Source organism: Phodopus roborovskii, unplaced genomic scaffold (assembly GCF_943737965.1).
Source record: "Phodopus roborovskii unplaced genomic scaffold, PHOROB, whole genome shotgun sequence".
Classification (NCBI taxonomy): Eukaryota; Metazoa; Chordata; class Mammalia; order Rodentia; family Cricetidae; genus Phodopus; species Phodopus roborovskii.
Genome location: NW_026126480.1, coordinates 11,708,453 through 11,731,363, shown reverse-complemented (window position 1 = coordinate 11,731,363; position 22,911 = coordinate 11,708,453). Strand labels below are relative to the sequence as shown.

General features: G+C 45.4%; 1 protein-coding gene across 1 annotated transcript in view; it reads right to left on the bottom strand.

The window, feature by feature from the left end:
• Positions 1-22,911, bottom strand: part of Xrra1 (X-ray radiation resistance associated 1) — a 52,469-nt gene that overhangs the window by 6,816 nt on the left and 22,742 nt on the right. Inside the window, exons 7-11 of the mRNA XM_051192335.1 lie at positions 9,706-9,834; positions 8,846-9,051; positions 7,318-7,358; positions 5,391-5,516; positions 289-382 (exon numbers count right to left, since the gene is read on the bottom strand). Coding sequence (XP_051048292.1) covers positions 289-382; positions 5,391-5,516; positions 7,318-7,358; positions 8,846-9,051; positions 9,706-9,834 — 596 coding nt within the window. The remainder of the gene's footprint in view (positions 1-288; positions 383-5,390; positions 5,517-7,317; positions 7,359-8,845; positions 9,052-9,705; positions 9,835-22,911) is intronic.

Here is a 22,911-nt window from a genome sequence, read left to right as displayed (position 1 = left end):
AAAATTCAAAGTCCCCAGCTCCCCATCCTCCAACCCCAAGTGGTCCTGAGCAGTGCAAACCATTGTGAACTTTGGTTTCCACCAAAGTTCTTGAGGTTAATGCCAGTTTGCCATGGCTGCTGTGGGGCAACCAGGTGCTCAGCAATGACAGCTGTGCTCCATTCTCCAGGGTAGAGGAGCCTTCCCTCCCCTTCACATTCCACCCGACTCCCACTCCCCAGCAGCAAGCGGGGGTTCTAGGGCTGACACTGAGCACTGGGTCGGGGGACAGATCTGTGGCCACCATACCTCGTGTGTGAGCTACCAGAGGGTTGTTGTGGAAGACAAGCTCACAGAGAGAGGGGAAGAGAGCTGCTGGCAGGACAGCATCCTCCTTTGCAATCTGGAACAAGTGCGGGAGACACGTTAGTCGATGCTCTCCACCCAGGTGGGAGGTGCTGGCTAGCAAGGGTGGAAAGCTAGCAGGTGAGGATGGGTGTGCAGGAGACACGTTAGTCGGTGCTCTCCACCCAGGTGGGAGATTGGCTGCTAAGGATGGCTGCAGACCAGATGTGGGAGAGGCAGACAGTAGACAATCCCTCCCTTCCACCATTGCCCACTCAGGACCACAATACTTTGCCCTCTTTTCTAAAGATTCTGCCACACTGCTTCATCATTTTGAAATGTTTTTATTATTCTATGTGTACGGGTGTTTGCCTGCATGTATGTCTGTGCACCACATGTGTGCAGTGTCTCAGAGGCCAGAAGATGGGGCTGAATCTTCCTGGAACTGGAGTTTTACAGTTGTTGTGAGCTGCCACATGGGTGCTCTTAACACCTGAACCATCTCCCCAGCCTGTTGCTGCTTCTTTTAGAGTTAAAAATTTCCCTCTTATCCACACTGGACATAAGAGTATCAAGGATACTGGTGGCCAAATAATCAGTAGCACGTGTCGCAAGGAGCCTTGAGGGGTAGGCATAGCACTAGCTTTGTGTATGTCTGGTTTTCCTCATGGAAAACCTGTGCACTCCAGCATTCCATCAGCAGCACTCCTGGGCACTCCTTTCCATCAGCTGTAAGCACCCATGGATGAGTGGAGAGGGCCAGAGGGCAGGGATCCACTTACAAAAGGAATAAAGCTGAGCCGTGGCAAGGGATACCTCATGGCTGGCTGGAGCCAGGGGCTACGGTGCCCTTGTGCACTTAGCCTGCAAGTGGTCAGGCCAGACTGAATGACAAAAATTACACAAGCATTGTTGAGCAGAGTAGCTAGAACATGGGGACAGCAGTGGGGTGGAATCAGGGCCCCTGGTATCAGAGGAGCCCAGAGTGAGGCTGGAGGCAGAGGCACAGAAAGTACAGGGTTGGGAGGGGAAGGCAGACTTCAGTTTGGCTGCTGGATTCTCACTGGACTGCACCTGTAGAAATGACTTCCCTCATGGTTGTTCATTCAGTCAGCCCAGTACTTGGTTCTCTACAGCACAGGCCACTAAAGCTTCTTGTGAAAAGCCAGGAATTAAGTGTTGGAACAGCATCTCTGCTCCTGACTCAGCCCTGGGAAGTTCATACGCAAATAGCTGGTGTGTTTCTTTTCCAGTAAAATTTCATTTATGGGTTCTGGAATTTGATTTTGTATAATTTTAACACATGAAACACTATCCTTGTTGGATGTTCCTGAAAACATAAAGGTCACTCAGTCCAGTGGCTACGCCAAGCCTTTTGCTTACTCGCATTTCAATGGGTTGCCATCATTCTCCTTTGTGTTCATATTGCCTTTCCAGAGCTAAGTAGCTCCAACAGACCATGCAACAGATAAATCCAACCGATATATTGCCTCTTTACCTAAAACAAATTGCTGGGCTTGGGGATGTGATTCAGTGGTAGAATGCATACCTCACATGCTGAAAATATGTTACAAAAGAGCTCATGGCCCTATGTGCTAGAGTCCAGAGAAGGAGACTCAAGTCTCCAGAGTGGCCTGTGCTGTGTGTAATGGTGGCCCAGGGTGCTCAAGCCTCTGAGCAAACTAGGCAATGAGAGACAAGCACTATAAAAGGGGAGTGGAAATATTAATTAACTCAGTCAAGACGCAAGATCCTGTTTATAATTAAAATACAAAGGAAGCTAAGGGGCACCCAGGAAGTGTGAGTGAGTGTGTGTGTGTGTGTCTGTCTGTGTGTGTGTCTGTCTGTCTGTGTGAGTGTGTGTGTGTGTGTCTGTCTGTGTGTGTGCGTGTGTGTCTGTGTGTGTGCGTGTGTGTCTGTGTGTGTATGTCTGTGTGTGTGTATGTGTTGAGTGTGTGAGTGTGTCTGCGTGTCTGTGTGTGTCTGTGTGTGTGTGAGTGTGTGTGAGTGTGTGTGTGAGTGTGTGTGCGTGTGTGTATGTGTGTTGAGTGTGTGTGTGTGTCTGTGTGAGTGTGTGTGTGTGCGTGTGTGAGTATGTGTGTGTTGAGTGTGTGTGTGTGTGTGATATGTTCTTTGATGCCAAGCCCTAGATGAAAGGCATGAACTCAGGGTTCTGGCTGACCGGCAAGCAGAATCTGGCCCCAGGCTAGCTGCTCCCTATGGGTTGAGTCAAATGACCTCAGGGACAGAGTCGGGTTCTAGTGATAACCTGCCCAATCTTACTGCATTAACAATGACATAATAATCAAATCTATGGGCTAAATAAATATTGGTCAAAGTTTGAGTTAAAGTGGCTGTTTTGCTTTTGACACAATACTTCCATGTGAACATCTTAGGGAGAGAAGTTCTATTTGGAGGTACACTTGTACCTCTGGTAAACCAAACACTAATTTCAGCACATTTAGCTGTGCCTGTGGTATACTACAAGCACACGTGTAAGTAAAACAGAGCCTAGCATACAAACAAGATGTAGCCTGGTGGTCGGTAACAGGTAACTGACACTACAGCACTGGGGGTAAGTGTCACATAGAGAGATGACAGTCGTGGTGAGGATACAAGATAGAAGGACCTGCTACCCCAACAAGAGCAAGCTGGGCAAGCCACATCCCAACTGTGCTGAAGCTGGCTGAGAACTCTAGTCTCAGAGAAGCTCCAGGACCTCTCTGGAAAGCAGGGCATCTATAGTGTGAGTGGACACTGGCTCACCTGTGGTCCGTGCCAGGGCTACACATGCCTTAAGGAAGAATCAACTAGAGATTTAATGGACTGTTAAAAGTCCGGCTGTGGCTCCTGAGGGGTGTGTTAGAGAGTGTGGGTGTGAGAGGACCGCAGAAAGCTTCGTCATAGCACAGCACTGTGTGGTATAATGTGTGCCTGGAGAACAGCTGCCCTTGCAGGAGAGGCAGTGACTGCCCACTGCCCAGAAGGAACAGCCACCCCCAGGCATGGCACTTGTGAGAGGGAGCACCTGCTACGGAGGTGGAGTAGGAAAGCACCTGGGTCCTGCGCAGTAGAGACTCCTGCTGCCATAGAAGCAGCAGTGGCGGGACCATGAGAAGAGCTGTCTTGGAGAGGCAGGGCCACAGTGCTGCCCAAGACTGGGGTTGGGGTCCACCCTGGGTCTCTACCTTGGGCTGGCAAGTGCCAAGGCACAAGCCACAGCAGTCCACTGGGAGGAATGCTAGGGGGATTAACCAGAGATGCAGGGACCTGGGGGGAGGGGGGCAGCTGCAGATGGGAACAGCAGAGAACCACCCTCATGGCCCAGCAAAGATCCGTTCTCTGTGGTCTGGAGGATGTGCCTCAGTATGGACGACACAGGCTGCAAACAGACAATGTGAAGAGGAAGCATTCGAATGTGGTTCAGCCATGTTAGAATCAGATGAGGACAGTGATGCAAGGTGTATCAGAAGCAAAGGGCGGTGATTCACAATTTAAAAGAGGACCAGATATTAGGTGGATGTGTGCCAGATGCAGCTGTCTGCTAACAGACTTCAAAATGACAGAACTAATGGTAGAAAAAGAACAAAACTATAGCCACCAGTGGACTTTTTTATGGTATGGGTGCCCCTGCCTGTGCATGTGTGTGTGTGGAGGCCAGATGTTGGCATCTGGTGTTTTCCTTTATTGCTCCCCGCCTTATTGTTTTGAGATAGGGTCACTCTTTGAACCTGGACTTGTTCTGGCTGGCCTGGCTGGCCAGCAAGGCCCTAGGGTCCACCTGCATCTGCTTCTCTCTAGCACCTGGGTTAAAGGCATGTATTTCCACAGCTGGCTTTTAAGTGAGTGCTGGGGATTTGAACTCTGGTCCTCATGCTTGTATAGCAAGCAACTTACTCACTGAATCATCTCCCCAGATCCATGAGTAGATATCTAAAAACACTGTTTTCAGTAGCCGATAAGCAAGAGTACAGAGGATAGTAGCAACACTGCCAATATCTTGACTGGCACTCATCAATACTGTCTGCACAACTGCAGACACCTGTTGCTTTCAGCGCTCGTGGAACAGTCATCGGTTTTAGTGTGAACCTCAAAACAAGTTTGAATAGACTTTAAAAGAAAGAAATCTCACAAATCATGTTTAACTGGCAAGAGAAATGATGAGTAATCAACAAATCTAAGACACCTAGGAGAATCCTATGATTTGGAAACTAACCAACTGATGCCCAAGGAATCTACATGCCAAAGACAAAAAAAAAAAAAAAAAAAAAAAAATCAGGAAAAATTAAAAATAATACTTCAGCTGAATGGAAACCATGGGCTGGGCTGTAGCTCAGCGGGTAAACGCATGCTTAATGTGCATGAGAGCTTGGGTTTGTTCTCCAGTCCCAAAAAATAAACAACCGCGGGGCTACAGAAAATCAAACAAGAGCTGGATAGTAGCCATAGGAGAAGCAGCAGAGGTCAGACACAGGGACTGTTCAGTGTGTTGGGCCCCCCACCTCCCTTCACCTGATGGAACTCAATGATTCAGATCTAAGCCTAGACATCACTTTTTCAGACCCAGCATCCTGCACTTAACTTGACAATGCTGTGTGTTTCTTCATAGTACCAAACATGCTTACACTGTGACTGCCTGTCCAGGGTCAATCTCCTCAGCTGACTAGCTCTCAAAGACCATGGCTTTTTTCTTTTACACAGTGTCTCTTGCTCAGGCTAACGTCAGACTCACCAGGCGGCTGACCTTGATTGTGATGCCACTCCTCCCACACGGTGGTTTTACAGGGACATGCCACCATACCTACTTTATGCCATACTGGCCATCACACATGCTGAGCAAGCGCTGTATCAAGCGAGTTACAGCCCGGTGTGGAGCTCTGTCTTCTCACACCCCTACTCCTTCCTAGTGCCTAGCACGGAGGTTAGTACATGGCAAGTGCCAAATAATCTTCCATACCTTGAGGACCAGGACCACACACTTGTATGCAGGGGAGAAACTGCTGGGCCAGAACGGTTCACATCCCTTCCTCACATCCATGCACCAAGGAAAGAGCAAAAGCAGTTACCTTGTTGTAGGCCAGGCTAAGGTATCTCAGCTCTGGGAAAGGTGGGGCCAGCGTCTGGTTCCTTGCTTTCAGTGACTTCACAGGGAGAATCTCAAATATGGGAGGAAGTGAACATATCTTGGATGTCTTAGAAGAGAAAAAAAAATGTCAGAGTCAAAATGTCACAATGATTCCAAAAAAAAAAAAAAAAAAAAAAAAAAAAAAATGAGGCTGGCAACAGCCAATTGCTCATTTTACTGGGTGTGGTAAGAAGGTCAAAGAGACATCTGGGGTCATAAAGGCCAGAATTCTGACTCTGGGGGGGTCACAGGAGCTAACTCTCTAGTATTCAAAGTTCCAGTTTTAAGTTCTCTGGGGTCACAGAATACTCCAGGAGTGCTGCAGACACCAGAGGCTCCTGTCCCTCCAGGACAGGTCTGGGTGCTGGGAGTTCCCTGTTCAGTTCCCTCCTGCCCCCCTCTTCTGGCCAAGGTGATTGGTTCATTGGTTGATTGATTGATTGATTGTCTTTATCAATGTAAATACCTCTTCTACCTTCTGGGGGAATTTCAGCTTATCTACACAGGGGGGTGCCTCGGGGCTGGAGCTGGAGGGACTCCCAGACTTATAGCTAGTTGGTCATGGTGTGGAGAACTTACTGTTTCCCCTCTCCTGCATGACTGGTACCTAAAGCGAGGGCAGTTTTCTTAGGAGCTATACCCCCAAACTTGACCTTAACCTCTGGGCCGGTTAGTGTAAGCACTAGTGCTTTAATGCCATCCTGCTCCCCCCCACCCCGAGTTTGCTCTGACAATAGAATGTGCCCAATGCAACACATTCGAATCTCGAGTTCTTCCACAATCGCTTGCTGTCTTGAGACCTGATACTGCCCTGTGGTTCAGGCCAGGATGAAAAGATGATGTGGAGAGGCCAGGGCACACCATATACATCCTTTGAAGCTTAGCTCCAGCTGGCCTGCAAAACCCGCAGAACCACCTTGCTAGCTCCAGTCACTCTGGGAAGTAATCAGCTGAACTGAGATCAGTCAGTGCTTGTTAGCTCTGTGATGCAGCTGTAGTGAACTGGTACGGTTCCCCACACGGCCGTATCTGTGAGGAGATGGCTCATCTCTCAAGGGTATGGGCTGGCTAGGAATGAAGATGCACATCTGGTTGCAAATGGATGCATCAATATTTAGTCCACACATATCAGTCTCTATGAGCTTGGTTAGTGAGCTCTGCCCTGAAACAAAACTGGTCTTCTCTGTTGACAAAACCAAATGACAGTAAGACTAAGATCTGGGCAGCAGTGTAACCAGCAGAAAATCTTCTCTTCTGTGAGAGGGCTCTGTCCCAGCTTTATCACCTAAGGCAGCCACTGTCACAACCCTCTGCTGAATAGGGTCTGAAGGCAGGGGACAATGTCTGTGGACCAATAAGGTCAGGGCCTGCTCAGCTCTCCTGCCGCATCCCCAGTGGTCAGCATAGGGCTGACTCATAGTAGGTGCTCAGCAAAGACATGTTCACTTAGTGTGACCTAGAAAAATGTCTCTTGTGGCTCTGTTAACTTGTTACTATCTCCAACTATTGAAATACAACTATTTATAAGACTTTTCGCTATATCAGGTGAAAAAGAATCCAGATGAGGCTAGAAGTGTAGCTTGGCGGGGCATTGGTGGTACACACCTTTAATCCCAGTACTTGGGAGGCAGAGGCAGGCAGATCTCTATGAGTTCGAGACCAGCCTGATCTACAAGAGCTAGTTCCAGGACAGCCTCCAAAGCCACAGAGAAACCCTGTCTAGAAAAAAAACCAAAAAATAAAATAAAATAAAATAAAATAAAATAAAAAGTGTAGCTCAGAGGACAGTTAGTATAGGTCTTGGGTTCAATCCCTACATGGACAAGGAACAAACAAACAAACAAATATGAAGTAGCAATTTTTCCTACCTCTGAGGTTGAAAATCCAGGGTAAGATGAGAATACAACCTCTGAAACAACAGAGACAGAGGAAAGGCTGGTAAGAATATTGACCTCAGAGGGGTCAAGGCTGGGCATCTTCCCCACTGTGCTCAGGTGCCTCCCACACAGGTTCCAGTGCTAACTCGGAAAAGGATCCCATTAGGATAAAACCCAACTCCTTCGCCAGGCTGCTGAGGCCCTCGAGATTGGTCTCCTCCCTACGTCTCCCATCGTATGCCATGTCTTCCATTTCAGCTCATGCTCCCCTTCTGCTCACTCGGTGTTCAGTCTCATGGACCTTCATCCTAACTTTGCAACATGCTTTTTAGCTCGGTGCTGCTGGGGAGCCTGTGTGGAGTAGGAAGCTAACCAGCTGTCTCATAAAAGACATCCCGTCTGAGGAATTGAGAACAGCTGTAGGGGAAGAGTTCATCCTTGGGGCCGGTGGACTGAGATGAGCCTATCAATAGCTGAGTTTAACCTAGGGACCGAGGCAGGGCACCTGCAGGACTGCATCCTGTGTAGGCAGCACTCTCCTTCACTGGTGCCTGGGCCCTTCCCTCGTGTCCCTGATATGATGAGAAAGGTCACATGAAAACAAACACATTGAGCCGTTCTCTAGGTGGTAATCTGGCAGGGACTGGGAAAGGCATATGCAGCCAACAGCCAGTCTGTCATGGAATGTCAAGGAGGGGGCTGCCGTGAGAATGACTGACAGCAGGGAAGGAGAGGGGGGGGTGTCCCTTGCTTGTGGTGTACATGGAGTAAATAAGAGCAGTGGGAAAGGAAAATGCAGTGATGTTAATGAACCCAACGACATAATGCTGAGTGGAAGAAAGGGGGCACAAAGTACATGCTGTATGGTTTTGGACATGAACTCCAGACTGGAGTGGTTACTCTTGGAGGAGGTACTTATTGCAAGGGTTCCACTGGGATACTAGGAAGGTTCTGGATTGATGGGTAAAGAGTGAATCTAAAACATCAAGCACTACACAAGAGTTCTGTTCTCTACCTGCTGTAAGTTATTTTCCCAGTTTGAACATCAAACAGACAGGTGGTAGATACATAACCAGCTCAGCGAGACTGGAACAGAGTATGCCCAACTCAGACGTGTGCTGCTCTATTACCCTGCTTGGTTTTACAACAAGGTAACAAGTTTCTCCTTTCTGCCTTGGGAGGATGCCATGTGGATGTGACTCTTGGAACTGTTGAACCATCTGGAGAACCTAGTAGGAACCAGCCTAACAGGACAAGCAGGCAGGCTAGGAGGATGGAAAGACCTGGAGCTCTTGAGGACATGGGTATACCACAGGCTTTCCTGACTTCTGAGTTTCTTAACATATGGGATTTACGAAAATGACCCACTTTTAGTTGGATCGGGAAAGCATCTCACCTGATGGAACTGGTTAAGAAGTCTAAGCAGTTCATTTAGAATACTGGAGCTCCCAGAATCAACAACCCCCAAAGCCCATACTCCCTAATGGAGCAAGCATGGGGAACAGAGGGCGTGGCTCACCTGTGCGGTCAACATCCTTCTTCATGGGCAGTACAGTATAATTTGGTTGCTCATCTGGAGTCTCAAATATCCACGTCTGGGGCTGTAGCTCTTTCTGGGGATTCGGCCCCTCTGTAACCCAGTCCCCCGATCCATCACGGAGCTGAACCTGTTGTAGGTACGGGATCCGGAAAATCTTGTTTTGGTCCAGGCTCAATTTCTTCAGTCTTCAATTAAGGAAAGTAAATTCAGAATCACAGCAGTGATGTTACCTCTGGGGTGTTGCTGAGCAAGCTGGGGTACGTACACACATGGGTTAGGCTTGGACATGGACAACTGTTGCATAACCTTGAGATGCAGGGGGATTTACTTTCTCTGAGGCTCAATGGCCTTACCTTTAATGGGAATAAGTTTATTAATCTTTAAAGCTCTATGAAGACTAAATGAGACAATATGTAAATAACTGGGCACAAAGTAGTATTCAGTTAAATAGTAACTGAATTCAAAGGAAATATTCTAAAGATCTTTGTCAAATATGCAGAACTTGGCAGAGGAAGCTCTCTGTGCTTGTGTGTGTGTGTGTGTGTGTGTGTGTGTGTGTGTGTGCATGTGTGTAGGTGGGTGGGAGTTCCTGTCTTCTTTTCAAGATCAGGGTCTATCCTGGGGAATGGCTAGTCCAACACATTACCAGAAATAACCTTAGCGATGTTGCATTTCTCTGGCAAGCTAAGCTCAGAGACAGACTGCCTTACCCAAGGCCACACAGCAGAGCTACATGGTAGAGTAGGGACTTCCCCCTAGGCTGTGTAGACTGAATGCACCACTCAGAGTGTGAACCCTGCTGGGGTCAGGGATGGTGCAGAGGGGGGCTGTGACATTACCTCCTGAGCCCAGCCAGGCTGGCAAAGCAGCTGGGATTGGACAGTTTGTTGTCATCCAGCATCAGGGTCTCCAGTGCTGGGAACCTCAGGATGTACTTCCTGGTCATCAGTGGTGTCATGGACGCCTCCCTGCAGGTACAGATATCTTAGGTACTGATGAAGGTAGAAAATGAGAGCCACTATCCCCAGGAAGAAGGAGAGGACAAAGAGCTGGCCAGGAGAATTAACCAGCTTCAAAACTTCCCCAGTATCTATTGGAGGTCCCCATAGAGATGAGCAGCAGGTATAATTCCCACCTGCTGATCTCTCCCCCAAATCCTGCTTGTCCACACAGGCCACTGCATGGAGAAAGTTTCACTGACATTGGGCTGGGCTGGGGAGGTAGGGTCACCCACTGTGCTGATGGTCAACACCAGGGTGAATGCAGCACAGCCAGATTGTAGAGATAATGCTGCAGAAGGTACACTGTACACTGGCCAAAGGTAGACTCCTGGGTATCCTTTGTCGCCACCTTGAAGATTGGTTACCATGGGAACAATATACTCTTGGCTTGCACCATGGCAGTGCCCTCAAGGTTTCCTTGAAGAATTCCCAAAACACCTAAGAGGGATTTAAGAGGCTGAGGTTGTGATGTGCACAGGTGGGCAGGAAGTGGTGGCATTTTAGGTGTGACTGTTAATATGACCTCATGTTTTCAGGTACATGAGGCCTAGGTTGCTCTAAAGACACATGGGCAGATGACTCATCACAGTTTCATCCCTCCCTACACATCCCATCTTATCCATACAAAATAGAAACACCTGTGACACACACAAACACATTCCATGCATGAGCTATAAGCACACAGGCAAGAGGTAAGGTGAACAGCATTTTCCAAAGCCTACTTCATTCCTGCATGGTGATAAGGGACTTCAGGCATTCTCTGAGAATACCAGTGGAAGAGGTATTGTCCATCTGCTTTTCAATCTGGCTGCTCAGCAACTTGCCCAAAGTCTCACAGCTACAGAGTGGCAGAACCCAAACTAGAGCTTAGTCCTTCCCGATTCCTAAGCCCAGACATTTCCCACCACTGCCTCCTCTTCTGGTCACATCTGGATTAGAGGGTGACCAGATGAAAAGGCCATTGCTGCCTGGTCTAGACTGAGCTTGGCAGAGGTAGATGAATTAAAAAATAGATACAAAGTTGGCATGGGTCTGAGAAGAGTTTGAAAAGGGGGTGGATGAGGTCCAAATGTACTGTACAAAATTCTGAGGACTAATGGAAAATGCAGACACTGGGTCATACACATTACCTTAAGGTAGGCATGTTTCACAGGTGGATCAGGAATTTCCTTAGCAGGTACTTAGTTGCCAGGTACTGGCAGAAAGGGGACACTCTCCTCCTTTCGAGGCATTTCCCGTCTCATGGAAGAGGCATGAGACACTGCCCACAATAAGACAACTGCTACAACTGAAGTAGGTGGAGGGGAGGGGCTCAGAAAAGGAAATGATTAAGTAGAGTAGTAAAGAAGGAGAGGGATCCTGTCATGATCTTAACCTCATGAAAGAGGAAAGCAATACAGGGAGGAATCATCTATATATCTCTCTGGGCAGCAGTTTCCTACAGTGGCGTCCAGAGACACCCACTGTCATCTGGGAGGGTACACGGGCAGCGTCACAGAGAGGAGTGGGTACAGAGTGAATTCTGGGCTGTTCTCCAGTCCTCGGATCTACAGTCTTTGCATAGGTCCTGTCCATCTCTAAGGTACAGTTGTGAGATTCCTGGGTGTTCTTATGATGAAGTCTCCGCCCTTTGGGGATTACTGAAGAACTGCCAGCCTTCTACTGATGATCACTGTGTCTGACTGACCAAGGGGCGGGGCAGATAGTTTTAGAAGGGCACTGGCCACAGAGGGGCCTTTTCTTTTCCTAGAAAGACTTTTTGCACTCACTGAATCTGAGTCTCTACTTTACCGGATACTCAGGAAGGCACACAGCTCTTTATTCTACCCCAGCAAGGCAACGCACACCGGGAGTCAAGCCTTCACACATCCCTCTTAAGCACTGTCACAGTGACGTGGTTCTGTTCATTTCTGTGACAGTAATACTACCCTGCCTTCTTAAAGTCTGCCCTAGAGAAAATAGGGATTATTTTTCTTTGTCTATAAAATAGATGTCTTAAAAGAAGGGCAAGAGCTAGTGAGATGGCTTAGCAGGCAAATGCTTCTGTCACCAAGCCTGGCTGTCCAAGTTTGATTCCTGGAACCCACAAAGTAGGAGAGAGCCAACTTCCACAAGATGCTCTCCACACATGAGCTAGGGCATGTGCATTCAAAGTAAATCGATCCAAAGAACCCCACAATTATGAATGAAGCTGGGGGGGGGGTGTGTCATGGGACCTAGCAGGAAAAGCCAGTCGCAGCTGTAGTTGTCCTGCAGATCCCAGTCTGGCCAGATGAAATTCCTGAAGAGGTAGTTTATCAGGGATGAAAAAGCTGAACTTCCCAGATCTTCATGCTAGAAATGTCTTTGTATTGCCTGGGAAAATGGTTCACTATCTTTTAAAATAGTATAGGTAAATATCTTTTAGACGCTAAGTGCACATCTGGAGATTGGATTCAGCCACAAGAATGCATGCTTCTTAGCAGACACCTGGGCCCCTGCATTGGGAGCTCAGAGCTCTAGCTTAGGAAGGGCTCCTGCTGTGCTTGAGTTTGACTACTAGTGCTGAGCCCAGATCCTCTAGACATACAGTACAGGTGATTCCTTTTACTTTATGTCAAGAGTCCTGAAGCTCTCAAAGCACAATGATTTCAATTGACCCCCGTTCGCAGGCAGGAACAATTTTACTCTGCAGCTCTTATGTGTCGGGGCAATGAATTTCTATGTGGACATACTTCCCCACCCCTACCCCAAGAACAGGTGCTAAATGTTTACTGCCAGTTAATGGCATTATGGAATGGTCATGGAAACTCCAGGATGTGAAACCTTGTTACAAAGAATAGGCCACTACTAAAAGTAAAGTATAACTTGTCCCTGGTCCCTTCTCACGTTCTCTCTCTTTGCTTCCTAACTGCTGTTGTATGTACCCTAAGACACACTCCAAGACAGTTGGCCTGGCCACAGGCAGAAACAAGTCACACAGTGCAGTAACCTTGGATACAGCCTCTGAAAATGTGGCCCAAAATGAGCCTTATTTCTCTGATGGGGGATGTCCTTCTGTGTGCTGTGAATATGTTTCTCTTATTGGATGATGAATAAAACTGTTTCAGCCAATGGACAGGCATGATGTAGCCAGGCAGGAAGTATAGGTACAGCTACCAGACTAGGAGAATTCTGGGAAAAGGAAGAAGAGAGGAGTTTCTAGGGAGACACCATGTAGCTGCCAAAGAAATAACATGTTGGAGTATTGCAGGTAAGCCACAGCCTTGTGGCAATACACAGTTTAATAGAAATGGGTTAATAATTAAGAAAGAGCTAGCCAGTAAGAAGCCTGAGCCATCAGCCAAACAGTTTATATAGGCCTCTATGTGTTTATTTGGATCTAAACTGCTGTGGGACCAGGCAGGGTAGACACTTTCATCTACATTTCTCTTACATTGTTTCTTTTGGACACCAACTAACATCGGAGGAGGCCCTGGCAGGGACTTGCTTTATTTTACACAACAAGGATTTCCATGGAAAACACCTAGAGTGATGAATAATGTGCACAAAAAAAGTTCATCATTTTAAATGTGCAAAAGATCTGAAGGCCCTGAGGAAGCAATGTACAGAATCCAAATCTCCAAAAGAAAACTCAATCTGCAGTTGGACAGCCACAAGGGACATTTGCTGATTCTGTTGGAACTGAATTAAATTGAATCAAAACCCAGAACATGCTGACATAGGGCATCCAGTGAGAATCGGAGATGCTAAAGGGATGTCCACCCTCAGGAAGGTGTGGACCAGTCAAAACCTCTTGTCATCCCACAAGCAGGAAAGCTGACTTGGAGTGAACAGGGATGTCGAATTTGCAAAGCTGTACCCTCAAATCTGTGACATCAGAATCATAAGAAGATAGCCATAGTGAGTGTTCCTGGGCACTGGCCAAAAAAGAAAGAAAGTTTATGGTATTGCAGACAAGTAATGTGAGCCATTTTCCCTGGGCATAAAAGAAAATCGAGGCCATACATACATACATATATAATTAAACAATCTAAGGTGCCCCCAAACTGATAATCCCTGAGAAATTATGGGGCTGAGTTTTAGGAGGTGACCAGAAGGCTGCTTTCCCCAGGGCTGTCCTGCCTAGTACAGGAGTGACGGCAGGCTGGGAAGTGATTGGATAGTGCCAGTGTTGATAGCGCCAGTGGAGGGTCCCAAACCTTAGGTCCATGGTGTGCCACAGAAGAGAAGCCTAATAAAATGCCTATGGGTAAAGGTTAGGGCCATCGATGACTAAACCCTAAGAGGCAGTGTGCATTAGAAATCATTTTAGTTGCTGACATTTAATTAAGAAGGCTTGGAGTCCATGTAAAATCTACACTGTAGATAACCACAGATTCTTGGTCTGACAAGAAAAAAGAAAAGAAGAAAGTGACGTAAGTTGTTCCAAGGGAGCGTTGGGACATCTCATTCAGTTCTGTATTTGCATTTAAATTAGACAGAATTGGGCTTAAATGAAATAGAAAAGCAAGCAGCTAATTTCCAGCACGAGCTATGACTGTAGCTACCACACTGAACAACACCCACACAGAATACTTCCCACATTGCAGCAAGTAGCAATGCACAGTGTTCAACTAGACTTGTACAAACCATCAGACAATACCTCACTGATGTGAGTCTCGGAGGGTGTGAAAGGCACAGGGGGGGGGGGCAGTCAGTATGGGGATCGTGGAGGCCAGAAGAAGATGAGAAATTCAGCCCACTTGTAGTTTTCCCCACAGTTTGAATTAGACACAAGTGACAGAACACCCACACTGGTTTACTCAACAACAAATTGGTGGACTGCCTGTTACTATGGAAACTGCCACACTGAAGCTCTAGAACTTTTCTTCCCTAACAGAATGCTGAAAACTCCATTGTCATCCTGAGGTCACAGCAGAGAGCCCTGTTGGTGTGCAAGCCTGCTGTTTGTTCCTCCGCCCTGTGCAAATGGCAGGTCTCGAAGAATGACTGTAGATTATGTGACAACTCCAGCTGCAGTTGCAGGTGTGAAATCTTTCTGTGGTAAATCAACACAGCTTGTGGCATTTGGAATCGATCTGAGAGCCTGAAAATGGATCCTTTTCTTTATCAGTCAATAGGACATCTTAATCTGACAGGAACAAACTACAGTATGCCTGTGTCCTCTTCCTTCAGGACCACAAGGACTTCAAGCTCTGTCATGACCATTCCACAAGGATTTTCATTATTTTGATGTCCCACAGAAAACGTCATACTCACCAGACTTGCTGATAAGAAAGTCATCCCGACCCCATCCTCTCCCAGTGGCTTAGTAAGACTCACATTTGTCACAGACTAGAGTTAAAGCACACAAGGATTCTAGGGACTGTCACCTTGCTTAATTTCCTTGGCATTCAGGTATCTTAACAATGTTGGGCTGTATCTCCTGTACTTTGTACCACCTGCTGCTAAGAAAAAAGCAGAAGCTTCCTTGGTCCCTTTGGGCTCCAGAAACTACAAGTTAAGCACATGTGCCATTCAGACCCACTGATTAATTATCCTCAAGACACCAGTTTTCAAGACAGGGTTCTTCAGCAGGTTGAGACTTCAGTGTGAACTGGTCTTCTGCTGGACTGTCACTCAGCAGGCCCACCCATGTGCTAGAGGTCCATAGCAACAGGTGTGTCACACAAACAGGGGTGCCGTGTTTCCTGTTTTTCAAAGGAAGCTTGTGTTTCTCCATTTTCTCAAAGAATAACTGTTCTTTTATTCTCATTCAAATATGTTCTGGTTTGGGTGATGAATGACAAGGCTATGCTATAAATAGAGCCCTTTGTAGGTAGAAATAGTGGAAACCATTAAGAGCAAAATATTTCTCTTGTTCTGATCATTATTTCCCTCTTGAGAAATCAGTTTTGGGCTTACTACTGTGTGTTGGCAAAGACTGAGCTACACACAAGACACAAAATGGCCATGTGGCATGAGTCATTCATCATGAACCAGATATATGACAGAATGGACTCATCTAGTGACAGAAATGTGCTTTTTTAAAGTAATTGGGCACATTTAAAATGTATGTATTTATGGAGCACTGTGCAATGCTTTGATAATATATACATTGTAAAATGTTCAAATCAGCATACACACATCTATTTTCTCAAACACATGCCATTTTATGATAAAACTATTCCAAATCTTTTCTTCTAGTATTTTTTTCTTACTACAGGTTATGTACTTATAAACTGTGTAATGTAACATCCTAGTGTGCAACAGAACATGAGAACTCAGTTCTCTTATATACCCATAGCTTAATAACTTGCTAATTTACCTCTCCTCATTCTCCTCTCCCAACTTTCCTCAGCCTCTATTTATTCTACTCTCAGCTTCTATGAGAAAAATTTAAAAACATTCTGTGTACGTGGGGGCCATTATGGTGTGTATATGCACATGTCTTTGCAACTGGGTTCATCTGTGGGGGGGGGCAGAAGTCCATGTCGGGCCTTTTATCACTCTCCACTTTTTTTTTTTTTTTTTTTTTTTTTTTTTTTGAGACCGGAAGTTGTGGGAAGGCTAGCTGGCTAGTGAGCCTCTGGAGACCCATCTGACTCTATCTCTGTTAGAGTTACAGGAGGCACATAGACACATCCCAGCTTTTGCCCACTGAGCTATTCCCTGACTCCTTTTGAAATAGGATCTCGTGTTTCCCAGGCTGGCCTCTCATTTACACTGTAGTCTCGGACTTGGACTTCCAATCCTCTTGGCTCCACTTCCCAAGTGCTGGTAGCACAGGTGTGTGCCATCCACCACACCTAGCTCACATAGTGCTGGGCGTTGAACTTGGGGCTTTGTGCATTGCTAGGTATTCACTTTACCAACAGAGCTCAATTCCCAGCTGGGGCCAACTATTTTAGATGAGTGAGATCTTGCAGTATTTGTCTGTCTGTGTCTGGGGAAAGCATTATTTTAAGGTCATTTTCTAGAAAGTCTGGAACATATGGTTAGATTCCCGTGGTGCCTACTCCAGCTGCACCGCTGTGTCTCCATCAGCTCACAGCTAAAGCCCTAGCCCCAGTTAGCCTGGGGAAAGGCCTCCACTGTACTGACAAGTATTTTGTATGATATGCTAACACAATGAAAAATGAGCTGTCATGGTATGGCTCTACACAGCAGTAAAGCTTAGAGAAATGCACCTGGCTGTCCATTTGCTTGCTTGAAGAGAGAGTCAGAAGTACAGATCTTTCCCAGGCAGTGGGTGGACAATAAAAGCTTGTTAAAAAAAGAAAGACAGTGAGAGATCACTGACTCAGGTCTGACAAATGGGGAACTTGCATAAGACCAAACTAGACTCCTTTAATATGGGTGGCAGCGGTGTGATTGGGACAATCAATATATGAGGCCACTGGCAGTGGGTCCAAGAGCTAACACTAATGTACAAAACTGACTTAGTGGAGCCCATTCTATATGGAGAGATACCTTGCCCAGCCTAGACACAGGGATGTGGGGGTGGAGAGGTGCCTTGGTCCTGCCTCAATGAGATGATGGGACAAACTTAGTAGACTTCCTATGGGAGGCCTCACCCTCTCCATGGAGCAGATGGGGGGGTAAGGGAAGGAAAGGAGGAAGGGGGAACTAGATTTGGAATGTGAAAAATAAATTAATAAAAAGAAAGAAAGAAGAAAGAAAGGGAAGAATGGAAAGCTGCTAGTGGGTGATTTGGAGTGATCTCTGAAAAGACTTTCAGAATAGATGGAGGGCAGAAGGTTATTTCCATCTCTGTGGGTGTGTATACTACAGAGATCCCGGTGATCAGATGGACAAGGTGACCTAGTTCTGTGACTGTCAAGAGGCCAATTGGCCTCCACAGCGGGGAAGATGAAGAAGAATATGCATGCCCCCTCACTGTGCATCATCTGCAGAGGTCACTGCTGTGTCTCAAATGCACCCTTTCCAGGAGTTCAAGCAACCCAGTAGTGACAGAAAGGCTGCAATATATCCCTTCCTTCAAATAGGAGCATTTGGTCATATTAAAGTGTTGGGCACAGATTTGCCTTCTCTGCCCACATTGTTCTACAGCTGGAACTGCAATATTATTACAGCATTACTGTGTTGACTGTGTATTGACCTATGTAATCTTTGTTTCTGCATGCTTCTTTGGGTTACTGTCTAGGGTTCTTTCAGACTAGTCTCGGGCCACGCCCTCCTGCAACACTTCCCATACAGAAGCAGGTCTAGAGTTCATTTAGCTTTTGCTTATCTTGATATGTCTTCCTTTCTCCCTTACCATAGAAAGATAGGTGTGTGTGTGTGTGTGTGTGTGTGTGTGTGTGTGTGTGTGTTCACATACATATGAATGCAGGTACCCACAGGGACCAGAAAACATTCAATTCCCTGGAGCTGGAGTCCAACAGGCTGTTGAAAACTGTTGGGCATGGCTGTTAGGAATTGGGTTTGGGTCCTCTGTAAGAGTAGCATGCACTCAGCCATCTCTCTAGCTCCCTGAAGGTCAGCTTTGCTGGTCAAGGGACTCTTGGTTGGCAGTTTTTTTTTTCCCTTTTAGCACTCTGAATATGTCAGACTTCTGCCTTCTGGGTGCCAAAGTTGATGAGAATCTGCTGATAATCTTACTGAGACTCCCTCTAATGTGAGGGGTCATTTCCTTTCTACTGGTTTCAAATTTCTCTTTATGTTTGGCACTCACTGTAGTGTGTGCACTAAGTTCACTGAGCTTCGTGGATGTTTATATTTACACAAACGTGGGAAGTTTGGGATCATTATGTCTTCAAATCCCTCCCTCCCTCCGCTGTCCTACCCACTTTCCCTTCTCCCTGCTTTGCTCTCCCTTCCTTCCTCTCCCAGCGTGCCAGCCTCCTCTTCTAGGGCTGCCACAGAACACAGACTGATTTGCTGACAGTATCTTCAGGTCCCTCTGGCTTTATAGAGGTCAATCCTTTTATTTCTCAGACTTGATCAATTTAATTGTCCTACCTTTAAGGCCACTGATTCTTCCTTCTGCCCTGCTCAAATCTGCCCTTGAAGTCCTTGGATGACCTTTTCACTTCAACAACTTTTAGGTGTAGAATTTTTGTTTTCCTTTCAGGCACTCTCTCTTCACTGTTATTTATATTTTGCTTGGATGCCATTTTCTTGACGTTCTTGTTAGTTCCTTTGGCATCTTACCACTGTTGATTTTTTTTTTTCTAGGAGATCTTTCACATTTTCCTGAGAGACATTTCTGTGTGCTTAGTGTTTCTTTATGACAGTCCACATGTTCTCAGCTTGGGATTTTTAGTGGAAAACTGAAGTTGGGATCTGCTAAAGTGATAGCCCTGAAGGTTGGGCTCTTTTCTCGTCGAGGTTTATTTTTATAATTTTTTATAGGCTGTCTTCATGGCAAGGGTCATTCTGGAGGTATAAATGTAAAGTCTTCTCAGATCTTTTCTGACGCTGCACCTTTCTCTGGATATTTATAGTGAATTTCTAATTTTTCCCACATATGCACTTGCTTTGGAATGTTCTATACTTTGTTTGGCTGGCCAAAAGGGGGAAAGACAATTGAGGGGGATGAAGCAACACTATCAGTCTTGAGTTTCTCCACCTGAAGAGGGAGGAGCTTGAAACAAAGTGTGGGGCAGGGAGGTGTCAGGGCAACAGTGAGTGTCCCCTCTGCTTCAGCATCAGAAGCAGCAGTCAGTGGTCACAGGCACAGGCCCAACACTTGGAGAGTAGGGACCTTTCTGCCCACTCTGGCAACTGCAAGCTGTTCATAGTTACCCTCCAAAGGAATATGCGTGACCATTACCCTGAGACAGAGGATTGCAGGGTGGGGCCAGCAACTGGGAAAAGAGCTGAAGTAAGTGAGAGCATCCACAGTGTGGACTCAGGAAGAATCCCCCAGCAGTCTCTTGAGACAGAGTCTGCCAATGTATTTGTTGCTAGGTGAGGAGACAGATTTGGGATGCTTCCTATTCTACTGTATGCCCAGAATCTTCTGGTAAAATCTTCTTGTGAATAGCCTTTATGACTCAGCTACTATAACAGGTGTGTAGAGTTGGGGAAATTGAGGCTCTAACTTGCTTTAAAATGGGGACATCACTTAAATCAGCAATCAATGATGGTGGCTTTTAATTAGCATTCTCATAAGGACCTGGGGATTATTGGAGGGAAGTGGACATATCCTCTCACAATGATATGGACAGTGGGATAATAATGCTATTTCTGCCTCTCATTTCTGCAGCTTTGTACTCTGTGTGTGTGTGTGTGTGTGTGTGTGTGTGTAGGCATGTATGTGGAGGTAAGAGGCCAACTTTGTGGAGTTGGATTTCTCCTTCTACATACACACACACACACACACACACACACACACACACACACACATATCTTTATATATAGCTTCCAGGGATTGCACGCGGGTCAGCAGGCCTGTGGGGTAGGTTCTTAAAGCACTAAGCCATCTTTCTGGCCCCACCTCAGATGCTTTTGACTTAGAGGTCTGTCTTCTCAAAAGAGGCGCTTACTCCCTAGAGGTCACAAGAATAGTCTCATGGAACTAGAAGTTAATGTTACCAGCCACTTGGGGTTCTTGTTTCATTGAACCAAGAGGCAGGCAAAGAGGGGGCTCACTTTTGATGATATGAGTAATTATCAAAAGTAAATTTGGTGTTGTTATTCCTAGCAGACCCAAAAGAATTCCTTTGGACTTCATGAATTCTTGGTCTCCTCTTAGAGAATCTATGACATTTAGCAAAAGTTACAAGAAAACCATAGTAGCTAGCCCCTGGAAAGCAAGAGGTTCAGTGCTCAGATGCTCTGGGAATGAGACAAGAGAACGCCACTAGCTGGGACTGCTGGCCAACGGTGATAGAGCCTTAAACGGGCAATGGGAAACATTGTAAATATCCACCGTGGTCTCCTGACCAAGTAAGAAAAGATGTTGTGGTGGAATATCCTTTACACTGTATGAAGATATGTCACTGTGGTCTGTTTAATAAAAAGCTAAGTGGTCAATAGCTAGGCAGGATTTTGGGGGCAGAGAGAGTGCTGGAGAGAAGAAGAAGCCTGGATCGCCAGCCAGACATGGAATAACCAGGATGAGTATAATGGAGATGAGGTAATGAGCCTGTGGAAGAATGTAGATTTAAAAATATGGTATAACTTAAGCTGTAATAGCTAGTTAGAAACAAGCCTAAGTTAAGGCTGAGCTTTCACAATTAGCATACATCATCTCTGGTGTGTGTGTGTGTGTGTGTGTGTGTGTGTGTGTGTGTGTGTGTGTGTGTGTGTGTGTTCTGGTGGCCCAAAGAAAAATCAGCCTACAAATGGTGGCCAATATTTGGGCACGTATTTTCACATAAGACCTGAGAAACTAAAAAAAAAAAAAAAAAAAAGGTTCCAAACGTACAAAAACAGAGCCAATCATGACGCTTGCTAGTCCCAAAGTATCTCATGTGAGCTGCAGTACAGATAAGTATCTCCCAACCACTGCCTGTGGGCTTGAGCTACCAGCACAACAGAAGTTCAATTGTGTTGCAGTTTGAGGTTTTGCTCATGTAGACAGAAAAGATTATAGATACAAAGGTTTCGACAGAAAAAAACAAACACCTATAAACAGGTTACAGTGTGTTTAAAACTATAAAACTATACACAGGCTTAAAAAGAAAAAATGTGTATAGACATAGAAAAATAGTTCATAAATAACAAGATAAAGTATTTAAAGAAAAATAAAATAGTATAAAAAAGACAAGCCACATAAAGATGGAAAATTCACAGAGAGTCTGGATCCTGTAAGATGTAGTATTGACTTTAAATGTTTTTGATTGCTGATGAGTAAACAATAGCTGCTGAGATACATTGGATTATAAAAATGCTAAATTAAACCAACTTACATATTTTAGAAATGTCTTAAAAATACAAGTCAAAAATATGTTATGCTAGAGAAGAGGTTATGCTTTTGTTTCCACAGAAAATGAAAAGCTGTGGGTTCATTCAAGGTCAAAGAGGATCAGGTTTTATGGGGAGAGCCCCTAAAAATCCTGACTACAGACATAAGGAAATAAACCTAAAAAAAAGCCCTACAAAACAGGTGACATATATTTTACTTTTTCAAACATAAAACAATCCTCTTTAGCTGGCTTGGGTACAATGCACAGTTCATACTTGTGTTGATGTAGACACATATGTTACCTTTAAAAGTTTGTGTGTTTTCAGAGCAAGGGGACCAGACACCAGTGAAAATGGATGACCCAGGTGATCCAGCCTCTCAGAGTGCCTCTGTTCAAAGTTCGGCATCCAGAACTGCTTCAGGGCTGCTGGCTGAGATGGTTCAGCCTCACAAACTATTCTATCCAGGACTTGACCATTATCCTAATTTTCTCAGGGTCCCCCAGACAATAGGAAGTAGTCTAGAGAACATGATGCCCACATTCCCAAGAGGTGGGTTATGGATGTTTATCATCATTTAAGTAGATTGGTTACAAATTATTATTGTTCATGGTCAAAACAAAACAAAACAAAACAAAACTGAACAAAGAAAATTAGTTTCAGGATATAGTATTTTAAATGATAAGATAAAAGAGTGGATTATTTAATCTACTTTTGAACACTGCCAGTCTCAAATATTTTACATTGGTATGGATTTTTTCATATTGATACAAATTTAAGGTTATTTTTGTTAGAACATGCTATACATACTTCTACTCTTGTTTAAGGTATTATACTCCAGGGAGCTCATTTAACAATGTACTGTAAAGTTTAGTCCTTGAAAGTTATTATTACAAACTATCTAGGATAATAAAGAAATGTAGGTTAGTAGTTAGTCACCTATAACAATCAAACTGTTAGGTATATTTTCAAGGTCAAACAGATATATTTTAGACAGATATAATGTTCTTCAAAAGCTTTGAAGACCTACAGAACATGGCATTTAAAATGTTTTGTAAACATAGGGCTTTTCATGACAGTGAGACACATGCTCCTGGCAGCACCAATTTACTTCAGAGAAAATGATGGGCATCGAAGAAACTCCATATGAAGTTTGCTTTCAATGTGGCAAAACTAGCCATTTTGGCAAGAAAATTCTCTTGTCTT